The sequence below is a fragment of the Canis aureus genome, chromosome 23 (assembly GCF_053574225.1).
Source record: "Canis aureus isolate CA01 chromosome 23, VMU_Caureus_v.1.0, whole genome shotgun sequence".
Lineage (NCBI taxonomy): Eukaryota > Metazoa > Chordata > Mammalia > Carnivora > Canidae > Canis > Canis aureus.
Window position 1 is genome coordinate 44,592,454 of NC_135633.1, and position 18,373 is coordinate 44,610,826.

The following is an 18,373-nucleotide window of genomic DNA, read 5'->3' on the forward strand; positions in this document are numbered from 1 at the left end:
GCCCGCGGCTCGGCCCCGCCATTGGCGGGCCGTTTGAATGGCGGAAGTGACGGGCGCTCGGCGATGGCTGCCCCGCAGGCGCACAGACGGCGGTTGGGGAGCTGCAGGGCCGCGGGCGCAGGGGCCTTCTCCGTGTGAGCTGCGGTTCCTGACTCCCGGCCCTTGGTACTCGGGTGAGTGGCGGACGCCGGCTGCCAGCGCCGGGGCGTGCACAGGTCCCCGGAGCCAGGAGCTGGGGCTGTGCTCCTCAGGCAGCGGTGCCGAGAGGCCCGCGGTTCTGAGGCCCCGGCCGGCCCGGCGGGCTGCGGTCGGGGAAGCGTGCGGGGAGGGGAGGCGAGCGCGGACGCACACCGGCCGCTTGCTGCGAGGGGCTGCTCCCGGGCGCAGGCACGTGTGGCCGTCCGCGCCCTCCCGGGGCGTGGGGGGGGGGGTGTCGCGCGAGACCCTCGCGCTTCCTGACCCGGGGCGGCCCCGCGGGCCTCGGAGGGAGCTCGGCCGCAGGCGCTTCTCGATGCTTCCTGCCTGCCCTTCCCCCGGGACCCCCGCAGACGTGGCCTGAAAGCTGGGAGCCCTTGGAGAGCACTGCCTGGAATTGTTTCTTGCAGAGAGCGTGCTCTTTTTTTGCTGTCTCTCACCTTTAATTTGTCCGGTAGTTAGCCCTGCCGCAAACTGAGCTTTTAAAACATCGGGGTACACTCTGAGTCCTTAATACTTAGAGAGTATTTGGCAGTTTCACATTAAGCCACGTGATCATCAGGACAACCTGTTGGGGACGGTGTTATGATTCCCATTATGTAGTTTAAGAAAATGAGGCCATAGTAATTTGAGACTTCTCCAGTGTCTTCCTGCTTGTCGGTGGTCATGATGAGTCTTGAACACACATCTTCTTAGTATTTTGTGGTTACGAAATGCCAAGTGCCATTTAATCCTCAGGACAAAAAATCTTGAAAGATAAGTTAGTATTCTCTGTTATTGGATAATATTAATACACGGAACTTAAAATGATTTAACAAATAAGAGAGGAGCCGGGGAAATGCTTCCCTAACAGTAGGATTCCAGTTGATAAATGTAAAAGGGATAATGGAAATAGAAAATGCTTTTTTTTTTTTTTTTTTAAGAAAATGCTTTTTGGTAAACGCTGTAGTTAATGCTTCAGACAACCCTCAGTGGATACGAAGGAGCAAAGGTATAATCAGAAACATGATATTTATATATAGCCTCAACTGTCTCTCTGGGTACTTATAAAAGTGGAGAGAACTGTGGACACCACTTAACCACGGTTCAAAATAAACATCACCAGTGTAGTAAGACACCTTAACATAATTTAATGTGCCGAGAAAGGGTGCATCATCACATCTTCACTTCTGTGGTGTTTTTGCCAAAAATGTGTAATCTTAGTCTAACCATGTGAAAAGATTAAGCAAATCCCAGTGGAGGGACATTCTACAAAATAACTGGGTGACAATTTCAACAACCATGAGAATGTAATTCACAGACCTCAGCTTCTGTATATTCTGAAACCCATTTGCATGGATGCTTCCCAAAGGCTGTTTCTGGCCAATGACTGAGAATGGCATGGGCACTGAGGCGGACCTCTTCCTGAGAAGCAAGGGACTTTCCTTTAAGAACTCCGCCATCTTACGGAATCTTCTTTAGACTGCATGGCAGTCATCTACCCAACCTTCCCTGACATTGACATTCAGTGACTGAATGACACTGACATTCATTCAGTGTCAGATTTGCATGGAAATCTGAAAAGCTTCCAGCGTTTATTCCCTCCCATTTTCCCTCACACAGACCTTTCTCTTAATAAAATTTTTGTAGGCTTAATCCTATCTTGTCTTCTGCTTCTTGGAAGACCCAGAGTAATACAGCAGTGGAAAGCAATGGATTGTCCTTGGATGGATCTTAGTTCAGAAAATGGGTGTTAGTGGGATACTTAAAATCTGAATAAGGTCTGTAGATTAGTTAAACTATTGAGCTCATGTCCATTTCTTGGTTTTGATCATTGTGCTGTGATTGTCGTCTAGAGAAGCTAGGGAGAGTATGTGGGAATTCTAAGTCTGAAATTATTTCCAAATAAGTTTAACAATTAAGAAAGTTATATGCAAGAGAAAAGTTACTCTACCGCATCTCAGGAGGTAAAAGTAACAAATGTGTGTTTTTGTATTATCCTCAAGCTAATGAGATGATAGATACTCAAAACAATATGAAATTTTTTCCCCTTTTTTATTGACTGTAACTTTAAAATACACAACTCTCTGGCAGCCTGCGTGGCTCAGCGGTTTAGCACCTCCTTTAGCGCCTCCTTTGGCCTGGGGTGTGTGATCCTGGAGACCCAGGATCGAGTCCCGTGTCGGGCTCCCTGCATGGAGCCTGCTTTTCCCTCTGCCTGTGTCTCTGCCTCTCTCTCTCTCTGTCATGAATAAATAAATAAAATCTTAAATAAATAAAATAAAATACACAACTCTAGGGGTGCCTGGGTGGCTCCGTCGATTCAGCATCTGCCTTTGGCTCAGGTCATGGTCCTGGGATCAAGCCCCACATCAGACTCCCTGATCAATGAGGAGCCTGCTTCTCCCTCTGCTGCTCCCCCTACTTGTGCTCTCACTCTCTCTTTCTCTCTCAAATAAATAAAATCTTTAAAAAAGTTCACAAATCTATCATTTGAAGAATATTTACATATGTATATACCTGTGTAATCATTACACAGATCAAAATACAGGCCATCTCTAGCATCCCTGCAGGCTCCTTTGTGCTGCCTCCTAGTCATTAACCTACAGAAAAGTGAGCCCTGTTTTAATGTCTGTCATCATGGAGTAATCTTGCTTGTTTTTGAACTTCATATAAATGGAATTTTACAGTATGTTCTTATTTTTCCTTTTTTCCCCCATGACATTTGGTCTATGAGATTTATCAGGAATTAGTTTTGATAGTCTGAATATGAATTTTCAGAGACCGTCAGAAAAACTGTGAAGACTGAATTTAATCTTGCTCATTTTTTCTCCTTTGTTCAGTCCTTCCTTATTCATCAGTCCCGACTAGCAAAAAATAGCAATTTAAACAAAAATTTCCTCATTCCACATGTTTTAGCATATCAGAAAGTTAGGAGCCATATGGAACAAGGAAACCAGATTCTTCCTTTGGATCTACTAGTAGATCCTATTAGGTTAAGACCTATAACCCAAAAGGCCTTTGATTCTTCATTTATAAAATGAGGAAGACAGTCAGCACTTGACCTACTGTTACTTTACCTACTGGAAAATATTTTCAAATGCAAGCAATTGCATTTCTGTTTGGCATCAGAGACCTGTAGTCCCCATTAGATTACTTTAAATGCTCCTAGCCCAAAACAGTATCCATCCATAGTATGTGGACAACTATACTGCCCAATAGTTGTCATTTGTTAAATTAATTTGAGTTTAAAGTAAAACTATAACCTCTGTCCTTCAGTTATTAGGAATCTAGCTAGAAAAGGCATGCTGTAATTGATGAAAAACTAGAGGAAGGTAATAACAAGACATTAGATTCGTCCCTCTTTGAGTGTAAAGGTTAACACATTATAGGTGGGCAAGTCAGGAATGAGGTGGTGGAACGTAAACAAAGATTAGTAGAGGACAGTTTCATGAAGAAGTGGGGTTTAAACTAACTTCAGAAAGATGTATCCATGTTACAGCCTAGGGAGGAGAGAGAACACCAGAATGTCAATGGCATTAAAAGAATAAATCTAAGAACCTAAACACCTGACTCATACAAACAACAGAATTGTTCTCAGAGAAATTTTTTCAAGTCATTGACTTTAAAAAATCACACCATTGTAATTATTAAAGAATTGTTGAGGAGTTGGTGTGATTCCATATTATACGGTGACCACTTGGTGACCAAGTGTTACACAACAGACTGGGAATTGAAACTAGGTTCCAGGAGGCTTTTGCAATGACAGCAGCCCTGCTGGTTATGAACAAGTTATCAGAGTTCTAAAGTGTAAAATTGTAAACATTTATTCTCTGCTAACACTTAAAAAAAAATTTATTTGAGAGAGCATGAGCAGAAGGGAGGACAGAAGGAGAGGGAGAAGCAGACTCTCCACTGAGCAGGAAACCTGATGTGGGGCTCCATCCCAGGACCCTGAGATCATGACCTAATCTGACGTCTTTGTACCTTTTTACATTTAAGCTGGGTAAATTCTGGAAATCCCAATCAGAAATAAGCCAGGTTCCAAATACCCTAGGTAAGCAACACTGCTCTCATGTGGCGGGCGACTTCTGATTCACCCTCTACTTAACCCCTTCTCTCCATTCAAGAGTCACTGATTTAAGTGTTGAATTTAATTGCTATTTGTAAATATAAGTTGGATTCAGTTTACCCACATTATTTGTGCGTATATAACCTTTTAAATGCCATGTTAAATGTATTTTAAAAATTGCTCTAATCTTTGCTGCTAGTTTTAATAGACATTTTTCTTGTCTTTCTCTTTTTAAATTCAGAACCTTTATATTTAAAGTATCCAGAAATGAAAAGAAAGGTAGTGAACGCTGGCAAGCTGAGATTGAGTCCTAATGAGGAAGCTCACGTTTTAAAGGAAGATTATGAAAGACGACGAAAACTAAGATTGTTGCAGGTAAGATTCATCTGGAACAAGGTTTCATATTTTTCGTCTTCCCCAAATTATTAGTGTTTTTTACAGTAGAATTTTAAAACCCTTTTCTGGCTCTATAAGAATCCTGGTTCTTGTATATTAACTAGTTTAGGAAAATTTGAAAAATAAGTTGAAAATAGGCTGAAATGGTAAATAGATGAATAGTTTGAGAATAGGGATTAGTTGACTGTATAATTATTGGAAAATGGTTTTTTAAACATTTTTCAAACTATGCTGTATAACTGATGAAGATTAGATTAGAAAGATTCAAATGGGGCAGCCCCAGTGGCTCAGCGGTTTAGTGCCGCCTTTGGCCTGGGGCATGGTCCTGGAGATCCGGGATTGAGTCCCGCATCGGGCACCGTGCATGGAGCCTGCTTCTCCCTCTGCCTATGTCTCTGCCTCTTTCTGTGTATCTGTCATGAATGAATGGATGGAATCGTTAAAAAAAAAAAAAAAAAGAAAAGAAAGAAAGATTAAAATGGCTTTGAAGAAAACTTACTGGAATTAGCTGCTGAAACAAATTTATTTAGCAGTTGTAGATTATTTTCTAGAAGTCTTTTCAGAGTAAGATAATTAAGCCCTTGTGAAGTGTGTTTTAGGTGCCATTCTGTCTAGAATTGGGGATGATGTATCACATATATGAACTTCTCATCTAATGCTATCTATATACAACTGGGCTATAAATTTTACTGATCTCCTTAATATCTTAATGTCATAGGTTATTAAAATGATAATGGTAGTCCTGTTAATGCTTGGGTTGGGGAGGAGAAGATAATAGCTAATAAGTTAAAGAACTTTAGAAGTAGTCTTGAGGTTTTGACTTTTTTACTATGTAGACCTCATCTAATACCTGAATATTCAGGAGAATTGATCTACCTGAGGAGAATTCACTTAAGTTTCTATTTACAAAAAGCTTTTCAAAAAACTTGAAGTAAGCTTCTTTTCATATAATTTGTTAAATATGCATTCCTTAGGTTCGAGAACAAGAAAGAGATATTGCTTTACAGATAAGAGAGGATATAAAACAGAGGAGAAGTCAGCAATTAACTCGTTTGGCAGAGGAACTAAGGACAGAATGGAAAGAATCACAAACTCAGAAAATAAAGAACTTGGAAAGACTGTATTTGGCAAGTTTAAGAACTATGGGTGAAGGACACCAACAGGCCAAAGAAAATGTAAGTGAATGCTTATTTGACTACCTGTCTGGTAGTGGCATTGGTAAAAAGTAAATTACATTTATTAAATGTATATTTAGTATACATGCATGTATAGAACTTGTTTTGGCCAGCCTGAACTTCTTTTTGTTTTCTACAGTTATTTTTTTTAAATTAAAGTATAGTTGACATACATAATATTAGTTTCAGGTATACAACATAGTGATTTAACAATTACATACATTATGCAGTGCTCGACCTGATAGGTGTAGTTACCATCTGTCAGCATACAAAGTTACTATAATAATATTGACTATATTCCCTATGCTATACTTTTCATTCCCACGACTTATTTATTTTATGAGAAGTTTGTATCTCTTAATCCCCTTCACCTTTTTCCCTTGTCTCACACCAACTCACGTGGGCAACCACCAATTTATTCTGTTTATTAGTTGGTTTACTAGATGATTTCTATTTTTTGAATGTTCATGTTTTGCTTTTTAGATTACACATACAAGTCTTTGAATTATTTTAGCACATTATGCATAAGTTCCATCCATACTGCTACAGATGGCAGGATATTATTATTATTATTATTATTGTTAATGATTGAGTGATACTCCATTGTGTATATACACCATATCTTTACCCATGTATCTGTCAGTGAATACTTGGGCTGCTTCCATACATTGGCTATTGTAAATAATGATGCAGTAAACATGGGGTTGCTTATATCTTTTTGAATTGGAGTTTTCATTTTCTTTGAGTGAATATCCAGCAGTTGAATTACTGGATTGCTTGGTATTTTTATTTTGAATTTTTTCAAGAACCTCTGTACTGTTTTCCACAGTGGCTATACCAGTTTACATTTCCATCAACAGTGCATTAGGATTCCCTTTTTCCTATAACCTCATTTCTTTTTGATACTAGCCATTATGACTGTGTGAGATGGTAGCTCATTGTAGTTCTGTTTTGCTTTCCTCTAATTAGTGATGTTGAGCATCTTTTCATGCGTCTGTTGGCCAGCTATGTCTTCTTTGGAAAACTGTCTATTCAGATCCTCTGCCTATTTTTAAATTGGATTATTTGATTTTTGTTGTTTTGAGTTGTATGAGTTACTTATATATTTTGGATAATAATGCTTTATCTGATGGATCATTTGCAGATATTTTCTCCCATTCAGTAGGTTGCCTTTTCATCTTATTGTTGGTTTCCTTTGCTATGACAAAACTTTTTAGTTTGATGTAATCCCAGTTGTCTTATTTTTGCTTTGTTTCTCTTGCCTGAGGAGACAAATCCAGAAAAACAATGCCAAGGCTGATTCCCAAGAAATTACTACTTATGTTTTCTTTTACAAGTTTAATGGTTTCAGGGCTTACACTTAGGTCTTTAATTCATCTTGGTTTAATTTTGTGTATGGTATAAGAAAGTGGTCCAGTTTTATTCTTTTGCATATAGCTGTCCAATTTTTCTGACACTATTTATTGAAGAGCCTATCTTTTCTCCATTGAATATTCTTCCTCCTTTGTCGCAGATTAATTGACCATATAAATGTCGCAGTTTATTTCTTGGCTCTATTCTGTTCCATTGATCTATCTGTTTTTGTGCTGGTACCATACTGTTTTGATTACTGTAGTTTTTTAGTATAGTTTGAAATGTGTAATGCCTCCAGTTTTTTTGTTCTTTCTTAAGATTGTTTTGGCTATTTGGGGTCTTTGTGGTTCCATGCAGATTTTAGGATTATTTGTTCTAGTTCTGTGGAAAATACTACTGATATTTTGATAGGGATTGTATTGACTGTGTAGATTGCTTTATTTTATTTTATTTTTTTAATTTTTATTTATTTATGATAGAGAGAGAGAGAGAGGCAGAGACACAGGCAGAGAGAGAAGCAGGCTCCATGCAGGGAGCCCGACGCGGGACTTGATCCCGGGTCTCCAGGATCACACCCCGAGCTGCAGGCGGCACTAAACCGCTGCGCCACTGGGGCTGCCCTGTAGGTTGCTTTAGATAGTATGGACATTTTAACAATATTCCAATCTGTGAACATTTGATTATCTTTCCATTTATTTGTATCATCTTCAATTTCTTTCATCGGTGTTTTTTAATTTTCAGAGTACAGGTCTTTTCGCCTTGGGTAAATTTATTCCTGAGTATTTTTATTCCTTGTGGTGTAATTGTAAATGGGATTGTTTCTTAATTTCTCTTTCTGCTTTGTTATTAATGTATAGAAGTGCTACAGATTTCTTCTGCATATTAATTTTGTGTCTGCAACTTTACTGAATTTATTGTAATAGCTTTTTGGTTGAGTCTTCAGGGTTTTCTGTATGTAAAGCCATGTCGTCTGCAAATAGTAACAGTTTTACCTCTTCCTTTCCAGTTTGGATGCCTTTTATTTCTTGTGTGATTTGTTGCTAGGAATTCCAGTACTATGTTGAATAATAGAGGAGACGTCCTTGTCTTGTTTCTGATCTCAGGGGAAGAGCTTTCAACTTTTCACCATTGAGTATGATGTTAACTGTGGGTTTCTCATAAATGCCTAATTTTTTTGAGATATGTTCCCTCTGCACTCATTTTGTTGAGGGTTTTTATCATGAATGGTTGTTGTTGAGTCAAATGCTTTTCCTTCATCTGTTGAAATCGATCATATGGTTTTTGCCCTTCGTTTTGTTAATGTGTCTCATTAATTGAGTTGTGGTTTCTGAACCATCCTTGCATTCGTAGACTAAATTGTAGTTGATTGTGGTAAGTGATCCTTTTAATATATTGTTGAATTCAGTTTGCTCACTATTTTGTTGAGGATTTTTGCATCTATGTTCATCAGGGATATTGGCCTGTGATTTTCTTTTTTTTTTTTTGATTTTCTTTTTCTGCAATTTCTCTATGGTTGTGGTATCAGGGTTATTATGGCCTTGTAGAATGAATTTAGAAACATTCCTCCCTCTTCTATTTTATGAGATAGCTTAAGAAAGGGTCAGTATTAACTTTTTTTTTAATGTTTGGTAGAATTCACTGGAAGCCATCTGGTCCTGGACCTCTATTTGTTGGGAGTTTTTTTTTATTATTGACTCAATTTTATTATGAGTAATCAATCTGTTCATATTTTCTATTTCTTCCTGATTCAGTCTTGGACAATTGATTGTTTCTGGGAATTTATCCATTTTTTCTAGGTTGCCCAGTTTGTTGGTGTATCATTTTTCATAGCAATCTCTTCTAATCCTTTGTTTTTCTGTGGTGTAACTTCTCTTTCAAATTTTATTTGAATGATCTTTCTTTTTTCTTGATGAGTCTACCAAGCTGTTTTTCAAAGAACCTGCTTGGTTCATTGATACTGGTTTTTTTTTTTTTTTTTTTAATCTCTATTTCATTTATTTCCACTCTGATCTTTATTTCTTTTACTAACTTTGGGCTTTGCTGCTTTTGGTTTTTTAGTTCTTTAGGTTAAAATTGGTTATTTATATGAAATTTTTCTTGTTTCTTGATAGAGGCCTATATTGCTATAAACTTTCCTTTTAGAACTGCTTTTGCTGCATCCCAAAGAATTTGAACCATTGTTTCCATTTTCATTTGTTTCTAGTATTTTTTTTATTTCTTCTTTGATTTCTTTGTTACCCACTTGTTGTTGATAGCATGTTGTTTTTCCATGTGTTTGTTTTTTGTCATTTTTTCTCTTGTAATTGATTTCTAGTTTCATACTGTTGTGGTCAGAAAAGCTCTTGATATGGTTTGACTTACTGTGTTTATTGAAACTGTTTTGTGGCCTAACATGTAATCTATCCTGGGGGATGTTCCATGTGCACTCAAAAAGAATGTATTCTGCTTTTGTTTTCTGTTTTTTTGTTTTGTTTTGGTTTGGTTTTTTTGATGGAATGTAATCACTGTATATTTTGAGTCCATCTATCTGAATGATCTGTGGATGTAAGTGGCTGTTAGAGTCCCCTACTGTTATTGTATTAGTGTCACTTTCTCCCCATATGTCTGTTAATATTTGCTTTATATATTTAGGTGTTCCTATGTTAGGTGCCTCGATATTTACCATTGTTATAGCCTCTTGTCAGATTGATCCCTTTCTATCATGTAGTGCCTTTGTCTCTTGGTATAGTCTGTTTTAAGGTCTGTTTTGTTTGATAATAGATATTGTTACCCTGGCTTAGACACATTCTAATTCTGTGTCTTGGGGTGAGCCTCCTTGGTTTCATGGTGTTAGGTCCTCCCTGTCCTTCCTGGACCGGGAAGTCTGTTTACTTTCCTAGGTTAGGAAAGTTTTCAGCTGTTGTTTCTTCACATTTTATGCGCCTTTATTCTTCTCTGGGATCCCTATAACACGAATGCTATTAAACTTGGTAGTGTCTTAGGTCCCTTAATCTATTCGTTTTTAAAATTATTATCGGGGGATCCCTGGGTGGCTCCGCAGTTTGGCACCTGCCTTTGGCCCAGGGAGCAATCCTGGAGTCCCAGGATCGAGTCCTGTGTCGGGCTCCCGGCATGGAGCCTGCTTCTCCATCTGCCTGTGTCTCTGCCTCTCTCTCTCTCTTTCTCTCTCTCTGTCTCTCTATGTCTATGAATAAATAATAAATAAAAATCTTTAAAAAAAATAAAAAATAAAATAAAATAAAATTATTATCATTATATTTTATTTTTGCTGTTTAGCTTGGGTGCTTTCCACCACCCTGTTTTCCAGCTCAGTAATTCATTCTTCTGTATCCTTCCACTTACTATTGACTCCCTCTAGTGTAGTTTTCATTTCAGTTATTGTATTCTTCAACTCTGACTGGTTCTTTTTTATATTTTCTCTCTCTTTGTCTTAGTTCTAACTGAATTCATCCACTCTTAAATTTGGTGAGCATCTTTCTCATCATTACTTATAACTCTTTACCAGATATATTGCCTAACTCCATTTTGTTTAGTTCCTTTACTGTGGTTTTGCCTTGTTCTTTCATTTGGAACATATTCCTCTGTCTCCTCATTTTGTCTGACTTTCTATGTTTATTTCTGAGAGTTAAGTGGAACAGCTCCCTCTCCTGGTCTTGAGGGAGTGGCCTTATGTAGGAATGTCCCTATTGTAGACTGAGTGTGCCTGGTAGCTTTGGCTAGCCAGCAGGGGCTGGTACAGTTGTGGGACAGGACCCTGGTGTGCTACACTAAGGGATCACCCTGGTGGGACAACCAGATTGGGCTTGGGCATGGACCAGAGGTCTCAGATGTCTCTGCTGGGGCCATATTGGCAAGATGACTAAACTGGAACAGGCTGGAGTTCAGGGATGCTCCAAGTCAGGATTGTCTGGCAGACCTGCCTCAATTTTTTTTGTATATTAATATAATTCAATAGTGCTGCTAGATGTATTTCCTAGTAAGAGTCATGTCAGGTAAAATCTGCGTTCATATGGTGTTTAAACTGCAGTTATTCTCTTCCAGTCCTTAACTATCTGGGTAAATAAAATAACCTTCTGAATCAGAAGTTGATTGTTTTGGGCAAGCTGGGTGGCTCGGCGGTTTAGCACTGCCTTCAGCGCAGGGCGTGATCCTGGAGACCTAGTATCGAGTCCCATGTCAGGCTTCCTGCATGAAGCCTGCTCCTCCCTCTGCCTATGTCTCTGCCTCTTTCTCTCTGTGTTTCTCATGAATGAATAAATAAAGTATTTTTTTAAAAAGTTGATTGTTTCAAGCATTTTGGACAGGTCCATTGGGGTGAATCACTATCTGGGTAAATAAAATAATTTTCTGAATTAGAAGTTGTTTGTTTCAAGCATTTGGGACAGATCCATTGGGGTGAATTCAGATTTCCCATTTTATTATAATTCCTCATAACTCTAAAACATGTATAGTTGAATGTGTATATATTTGGACTTTGTTCACAAATAGTAAAAATTCTTTGATGACTTTCAGAGAGACAAAATAGAACTTTAAGACTGTTCACTGACCATGTGTTGTTTATTGTGAATTATGTTTGGAAAAGACTAGATTGTGGACCCAGGGATAGTCGCACAAAACAAATAACCTGGTTCCAGAGAAGGCAGGTCTTTGATATCAACAATTAGTGAGGAAAATAAATATCTTTAAAGTATGTGACAATGAAATATGTTCCTTGATTCCTGGGTTTAATCTGTATTTTTAGTAATAGCCTTAGGTTGTGACATTTGATTTTTTATGCCACCATTAACTTTATGCTTTAATGCAGCTTTTCCCAAACCTGTCATTTGAATATCTTCATGATTGTGCCTTGACTGGAGAGGCACATTTTATTATTTCTATGTTAGGCATTTTAATCTTGTTTAATATAACATTTTAAATAATATGCATTTTTAGGAACCTGATTTGAATGCTCTGGCCCGACGGGCAGCAGAAAGAAAAAGAAAAGCCGAAATGAGGCACAAAGAGGCTCTGAAATTACAGAAAAATAAAAAAGAAGAACTAATGAAACAAAAAACCTGGTAAAGTCATAATGATTTTTTACCACATTTTCCACTGAAATTTGATATGGCTAGAAGTAGAGAGTACATTGGATTCTGTTTAAGCAGGTTTAAATATAAGTCATATGGTATATCCATTGGTTTGTTAAACTTGGTTTAGTAATAATGTGGTAGAGGTGTGGTTTACCTAGGTGCACAAAGTAACACATAAACTTTCTCTTCTCCTATGACTTCAGCAATTACTTAGTTTCTGTAGAAATATATGGCTAGTTCAAAATGCACGTCCCCCCCAAATCTGTCTGCCTTAGGTGTGAAAAAAAAGAAAGAATAATCAGTGCAATTAAGAACATGAAAAGAGGTTTAGGCTCTTGGCAAATCATTTTTGCATGTTGTAAAGATGATGGAGCCTGTTACTAGTCAGCAGTGCTCATTCTGTACAGTGGCCCATCTTTATCAACATTTCTAGTTTTTTACCTATACTATTCTAAATAAAGAAATGTTAGTGTTGGGTCAATTTCACTGTAGGGCTTTATGTCTTTAAAGATATACTTCTTTTACTTGGTAAACATTTTCTTTTGTGTTCAGTGTATGTAGACTGTTATTAAACAGCATTTTGAGCTTGTGGGATCAAACTGGAGCATTTCTTAGATCCTGTGGCTTCTGTATTTCAGACCCTGAGGGTTGTGCTATAATATTACTTGAGGGACTAATTTAGGACATCTCTTGTTTTTCAAGGCATATAGCAGCTCGAAAGGAAGCACTGATTGTGGAAAAAAAGAGATCTGCCAAAATTACAAGTCTGCCACCACCACCTCCAAGTCTTTTTGAGGTGAATTGCTTTGAGTGTTGAGAAGAACTAGATTGTAATAATTCCTCTTTACTATTAGAATTCAGAGTGCAGGTCAAAATATCATTTGTTTAAACTTAATTTTTAAGTTTATAGGTAACACATGAATATGGAGTACTTAAAAATAATGCTAGAAAAAAAAATAATGCTAGGTATCATTTTGCCCATTCTTTAATATGTATTTTTGATGTATAAGTACTTTTTCTTTAAAGCCCAGCACTAATATTCCTGATGTCTAATAGTCTATATTCAGTTTTCACCAATTGTCTTAGTGTTTTTTAGGTTCAAAAACTATGTTTTTTATTTTTAAAAAATTAGAAATGGCCTTTTTTATCTTTATCTCTTGGGGGAAAAAAATCTAGTTTATTTGCCCTATCAACTTTTTCCACTTTCAAGATTTGAGTGTTGTAAATTGTTACTATTTTGTAGGTAAAGAAGTTAGGTTCAGATAAATTTATACCAGGTTATACATAAAGTGTATGAGAAATCTATTTCTCTATGTGAGTAATTTGTGTGCTTTTGTGACCTGGGGCTTATTTTTTGGGAAAACATTAAGTAAAGTGGAAATTATTTTTAAAAGGTGTTCTTTTGTTTTACAGTAGCTTGTTGTAGTTATTGAAATGGCTGTTTGGGTGATTATCACAATTACATAATTGTTTTATTTATTTTATTTTTAAAAAATTTTTTTTAATTGTTTTAATCTAAAAAGTAGAAGTGAAAAAAAAACCATAAACAGGGGATATCTAATTTCATTATATATACAAGTATATTTTATGTATGTAAGATCAACATAAGTACCAGATATTGCCCTCTTAAGCCTTTGATTTTATCAGCCTTCCCTTTTATGTGGAGCCATCTGCCACGCCACATTTGATCCAACAAGATTCAAATGGGAGAGTCAGATTTCAGTCAGTCCCTCACTATGGTGTTAAAAGGCAAGCAGTAGTTTATCCATGATGCTTTTTGGTGACCTTTATTGTAATTCCTAATGTTCCTAACAAGTCAAGTCAAATATTTACATAAAGCAGAGTATTATCTGTGTAAGTGATTTGGCAAATATGAATTATGTGCAAATGTGTAGTTGTAGGTTTTTTATTGTGAAGAATTTTAAAATACAGAGAAGTTAAAAGGAAAGTACAATGAGTAGCTGCTTACATCTCTACATGTGTATAGATTTCAAATAGTTATATGACTGTATATATTTGAATGTAAATTGTAGAGATGACATTTCATCCTGAGTGCTTCATTATGCTCCTTATAAGGATTTTCTCTTATGCAACCACAGTACCACACTAAGGAAATTAACATTGGTTTCTTTATATACAGTCCATAATCAAGATTCCCCAGTTGTCCCTAAACTGTTTTATTTTACAACTTCTTTCTTTTTTAAACCAGAATCCAGTCGGGCTTCACCCATTGTGTCTGCTTGTTTTTGTCTTACTCTCTCTCAGTATAGAACGATGTAATAAACTGTACAGCATCACGGAGTTAGTATTCTTGTATACTCTAGCTTTTAAACCTGTATTCCAGAGTAATGGGAATATAACATGTGATGCTGTAGAGAAAAATGAATAAGGATAATTGATTAAATACAAAATTCCTTTTTTTATCGGGTCAAGCTTTAATTGAAAATTAATACTGTTAACCTAATAATCCATTGTCTATATCCTTTTTCAGAACATTGATCTAAAGACAACATCTAATGTGAAAACTGGTAGTTCCACCTATCATCATCTTTGCACTTTTGTGAATAGAGAGATGGACACAAAGCAGGTGATTGACTTACTGTTGTTCACAATCCTCACTTTATTTCTCTGTTCATTGAAGTCAGTTATATCTATACGTGTTCTTTGTGAAAAATTTGAAACTATACACATAAACTATAGGAAAAACAACTAAAGTTCCATCACCAAAAAGTAATGTGATTAATCCATTAATGAATTCATTATAGCCTTTATATGTAAAAATATATGCATAATTTTCAAAGCATAATTTTTTATAGGCACTTAATATTTCATCATAGATTTAACCATTGTTATCTTGTTCATTTCTTTTTTCTTCTGTAAATAATGCAAACATGCTAATCTTGTACATTTTTGTCTGCAACTCTGAGGTATGTTTAGAGTGGACTTCTAGAAGAGAAAGTACTGGTTCCAGACTATGTAACATTCGATACAGATACTTGATATGGATTGTTAAATTGCCTTTAAAAAGTATCGGAAACTGTGGAAGGAACCTCGGTGTCCATCGAAAGATGAATGGATAAAGAAGATGTGGTTTATGTATACAATGGAATATTACTCAGCCATTAGAAATGACAAATACCCACCATTTGCTTCAACGTGGATGGAACTGGAGGGTATTATGCTGAGTGAAATAAGTCAATCGGAGAAGGACAAACATTATATGGTCTCATTCATTTGGGGAATATAAATAATAGTGAAAGGGAATAGAAGGGAAGGGAGAAGAAATGTGTGGGAAATATCAGAAAGGGAGACAGAACATGAGAGACTCCTAACACTGGGGAAGGAACTAGGGGTGGTAGAAGGGGAGGTGGGCGGGGGGTGGGGGTGACTGGGTGACAGGCACTGAGGGGGGCACTTGACGGGATGAGCACTGGGTGTTATTCTATATGTTGGCAGATTGAACACCAATAAAAAATAAATTTATAAAAAATAAAATAAAATAAGAATTCTCCAAAAAAATAAAAAGTATCGGCAACATATGAGAATGGCCATCTTATTATACCCTTATCCATTCCCTTGTATGGATTATTATGGTTTAGAAATTACTGCCAGTCTCAAGAGTGATAAATGATCTTTGTTATTGAAGTTGCTATTTCTTTGTAATTGGATTTTAATTTCTTTTCATATTGGGTATATTTGACTACTAGGAAAACAAACAATATAGTTTTCCTGTGGAGTTTAGAATGCAGCAAATACACATTTTTGTTAACTGCTTAATGGCAGTTGTTAAAATCACTCTTCAGTCAAGACCTAAGATGAGTATTCTTAACCGTAGAATTAACTTCTAAGAAATAAGAATAAATCTTGATTTGTTTAAAATTGTAAATTATTATTACAAATTATTATTATAACATACAAATAATAACTTCAGTCTGTGGCTAACTTGCTTTTGTGGTTACTGCACTATAGTTTGCACTACCAAATAGATGTTCTCTCTCAAGTAACATTGGTGAACAAAAACTTGTTTTTACCTAGCCATAGTGTAGGGTACCACGCATGGTCCTATAGTAAGATATTAAACTTTTATCTTTGATAGTAACTGAAGACCTCTCTCCTCTTCTGTCTCTGAAATGAAGATTAGATCAGTTGTCAGAATGCAGTTTTATAAAAACAGTCCCACAAACTAAAGCATTTTGGTATTTTCTTTATACTATTACTTAAGAAAAATCTGCCCCTTTTAAGCCTCAGGTTTAAAATGTGACAGTGGAGCAATGTGTTTGGTTTCCAGATAACAAAATTACCTCTGAATTTTAATCTGCATCTAGGCTTATATCACGTGCACAATAATTTAGCTTCTTTTCTGCGTAGAACGATAGGATCTTTACAGCAGGTATTATATAAAAAATACTTGCACACTTGGCATACATGGTTGGTGATTTCTTTAGCAGCTTTCTGCAAATGAACTATCTTCACGTTTCGGTCAGCCTTTTTAACGTGTACAAGTACTGTCGTGTTTTGCTTGAATATCTTGATAAAGTAGTTCTAAAATCTCATAAAATTTGTCTTTGGCTGAAGGATAATCAGTCAGCCTGCTATATCCCCACTTAGAGCCACTTATTCTCTGAATTATGTTTAGTTATGTTTACTTTCTAAACACAACTAATAGACTATGCTTGCAATTTCTAGATTACTCATGGCCTTCTTTGTGTTTGTTCCTTTGTCGATGACAGTTGCATAGAACTTGTTAAAATGGATTTTTTGGGGATCCCTGGGTGGCTCAGTGGTTTGGTACCTGCCTTTGGCCCAGGGCGTGATCCTGGAGTCCCAGGATCGAGTCCCACATCGGGCTCCCGGCGTGGAGCCTGCTTCTCTCTCTGCCTGTGTCTCTGCCTCTCTCTCTCTCTCTCTCTCTGTCTGTCTATCATGAATAAATAAAAAATTAAAATCTTTTTAAAAAATGGATTTTTTATCCTAGATATATTTTTCCAATCAGATGCACTGTATTGTTTGCTGTGAGACCCACTGAAGTAGACAAGTAAAGCAGAAACTTTACTGTAGACAAGTAAAGGAGAAACAGTTCATCAGTTTACTCTGCTGTCATACTTAAAAAGATTTCTGTCCAAATGTCTGATGTACAGGATGCAGAAATAGCATATTTAATAATATCACTTACTGTTTCATGAACTGCAGAGTGTAATTCATGGAAAAGTTTTTTTAGAAACATGTTTTCTAAAAAGAATTTTTGCTTGGGATTGATTCACAGTTTTTGCAAATTTCATATACCTTTTGAGTTCAACTATAAAATATAACATTTAACAACATAATAAATATAACATTTATTTCAACTAGATTTTTATCTGAATTTTTAGATAAACACAAATCTATGAAGGGTTGTCTTCCTAAAAAATTCTTGTAAAATCTTGTTTTCAAGTTTGGGTAGTCATTCTAACCCTTTACCTTCTTCATATCCTTAATATACATCATTGTGTTTGAAGTGAATATGTTTATTGTGAATTATATTTTGAAGTTTTTCTCTTCTTTAAAATTTTGGTTAAGCAGAGTTGACATTCTGCTATTACTTCACCCTAAAATGATGTGACGAATTTCTAAACAATTTTTTTCTTAAAAATTTCATGGCATAAATGAAATATTGTTCCTAAGAGTTATTTCATTTATAAATATTTTGGAGACCATAGTATTGATTTAATCTAGCTTTTGTTTTTCTGCCTGGTGTTACGTAGATTTGCATAAATATTGGCTCAACAGGGATATAATATTGAAGGTGTTGAAGTGGTCTACCTGCTCCCAAACACAACGTCTCTAATTTAGCCTCCAGATCAAGGGCCATAAGGTACTACGTGACATGAGGGACAAAGCACCTATAGAACCAATCTAGAAAAAGGGTTCTAGTTGTCCAGGCCTTCTTGTACAACCAAAGGACTGGCAGCTGAGGTTTATCGTTTCCCTTCTGAGGGCTCGAGGGTTACAGCTTTATAGATAAGGTCAGTCTTGATCATAAATCTGTGTGCGTGTGCACAAAACAAGAGTTAACCCATCCCTCTGCCTTAAACCCCTGGTGCTCGTCTCTTTTCCTTACTAATAAATGCCTTTTGTGGCTGCCCCCACCCCGACCC

At 36.7% G+C, this 18,373-nt stretch overlaps 1 protein-coding gene across 5 annotated transcripts in view; it reads left to right on the forward strand.

The window, feature by feature from the left end:
- The first annotated feature begins 20 nt into the window (after positions 1-20).
- The window catches only part of CEP295 (centrosomal protein 295), a 52,782-nt gene continuing 34,429 nt past the window's right edge, over positions 21-18,373 (forward strand). For 4 of the 5 annotated variants that reach the window (XR_013362423.1, XM_077867451.1, XM_077867453.1 and 1 more), the window contains exons 1-6: positions 21-173; positions 4,488-4,621; positions 5,617-5,817; positions 12,103-12,227; positions 12,942-13,035; positions 14,731-14,826. Coding sequence is in view for 4 of the 5 variants with exons in the window: in XM_077867451.1 (XP_077723577.1) it covers positions 38-173; positions 4,488-4,621; positions 5,617-5,817; positions 12,103-12,227; positions 12,942-13,035; positions 14,731-14,826 (786 nt within the window). In the remaining variant the exon portion in view is untranslated. Of the gene's footprint in view, positions 174-4,487; positions 4,622-5,616; positions 5,818-12,102; positions 12,228-12,941; positions 13,036-14,730; positions 14,827-18,373 lie in introns of those variants that run through there. The other variant, XM_077867454.1, reaches the window with a different exon arrangement.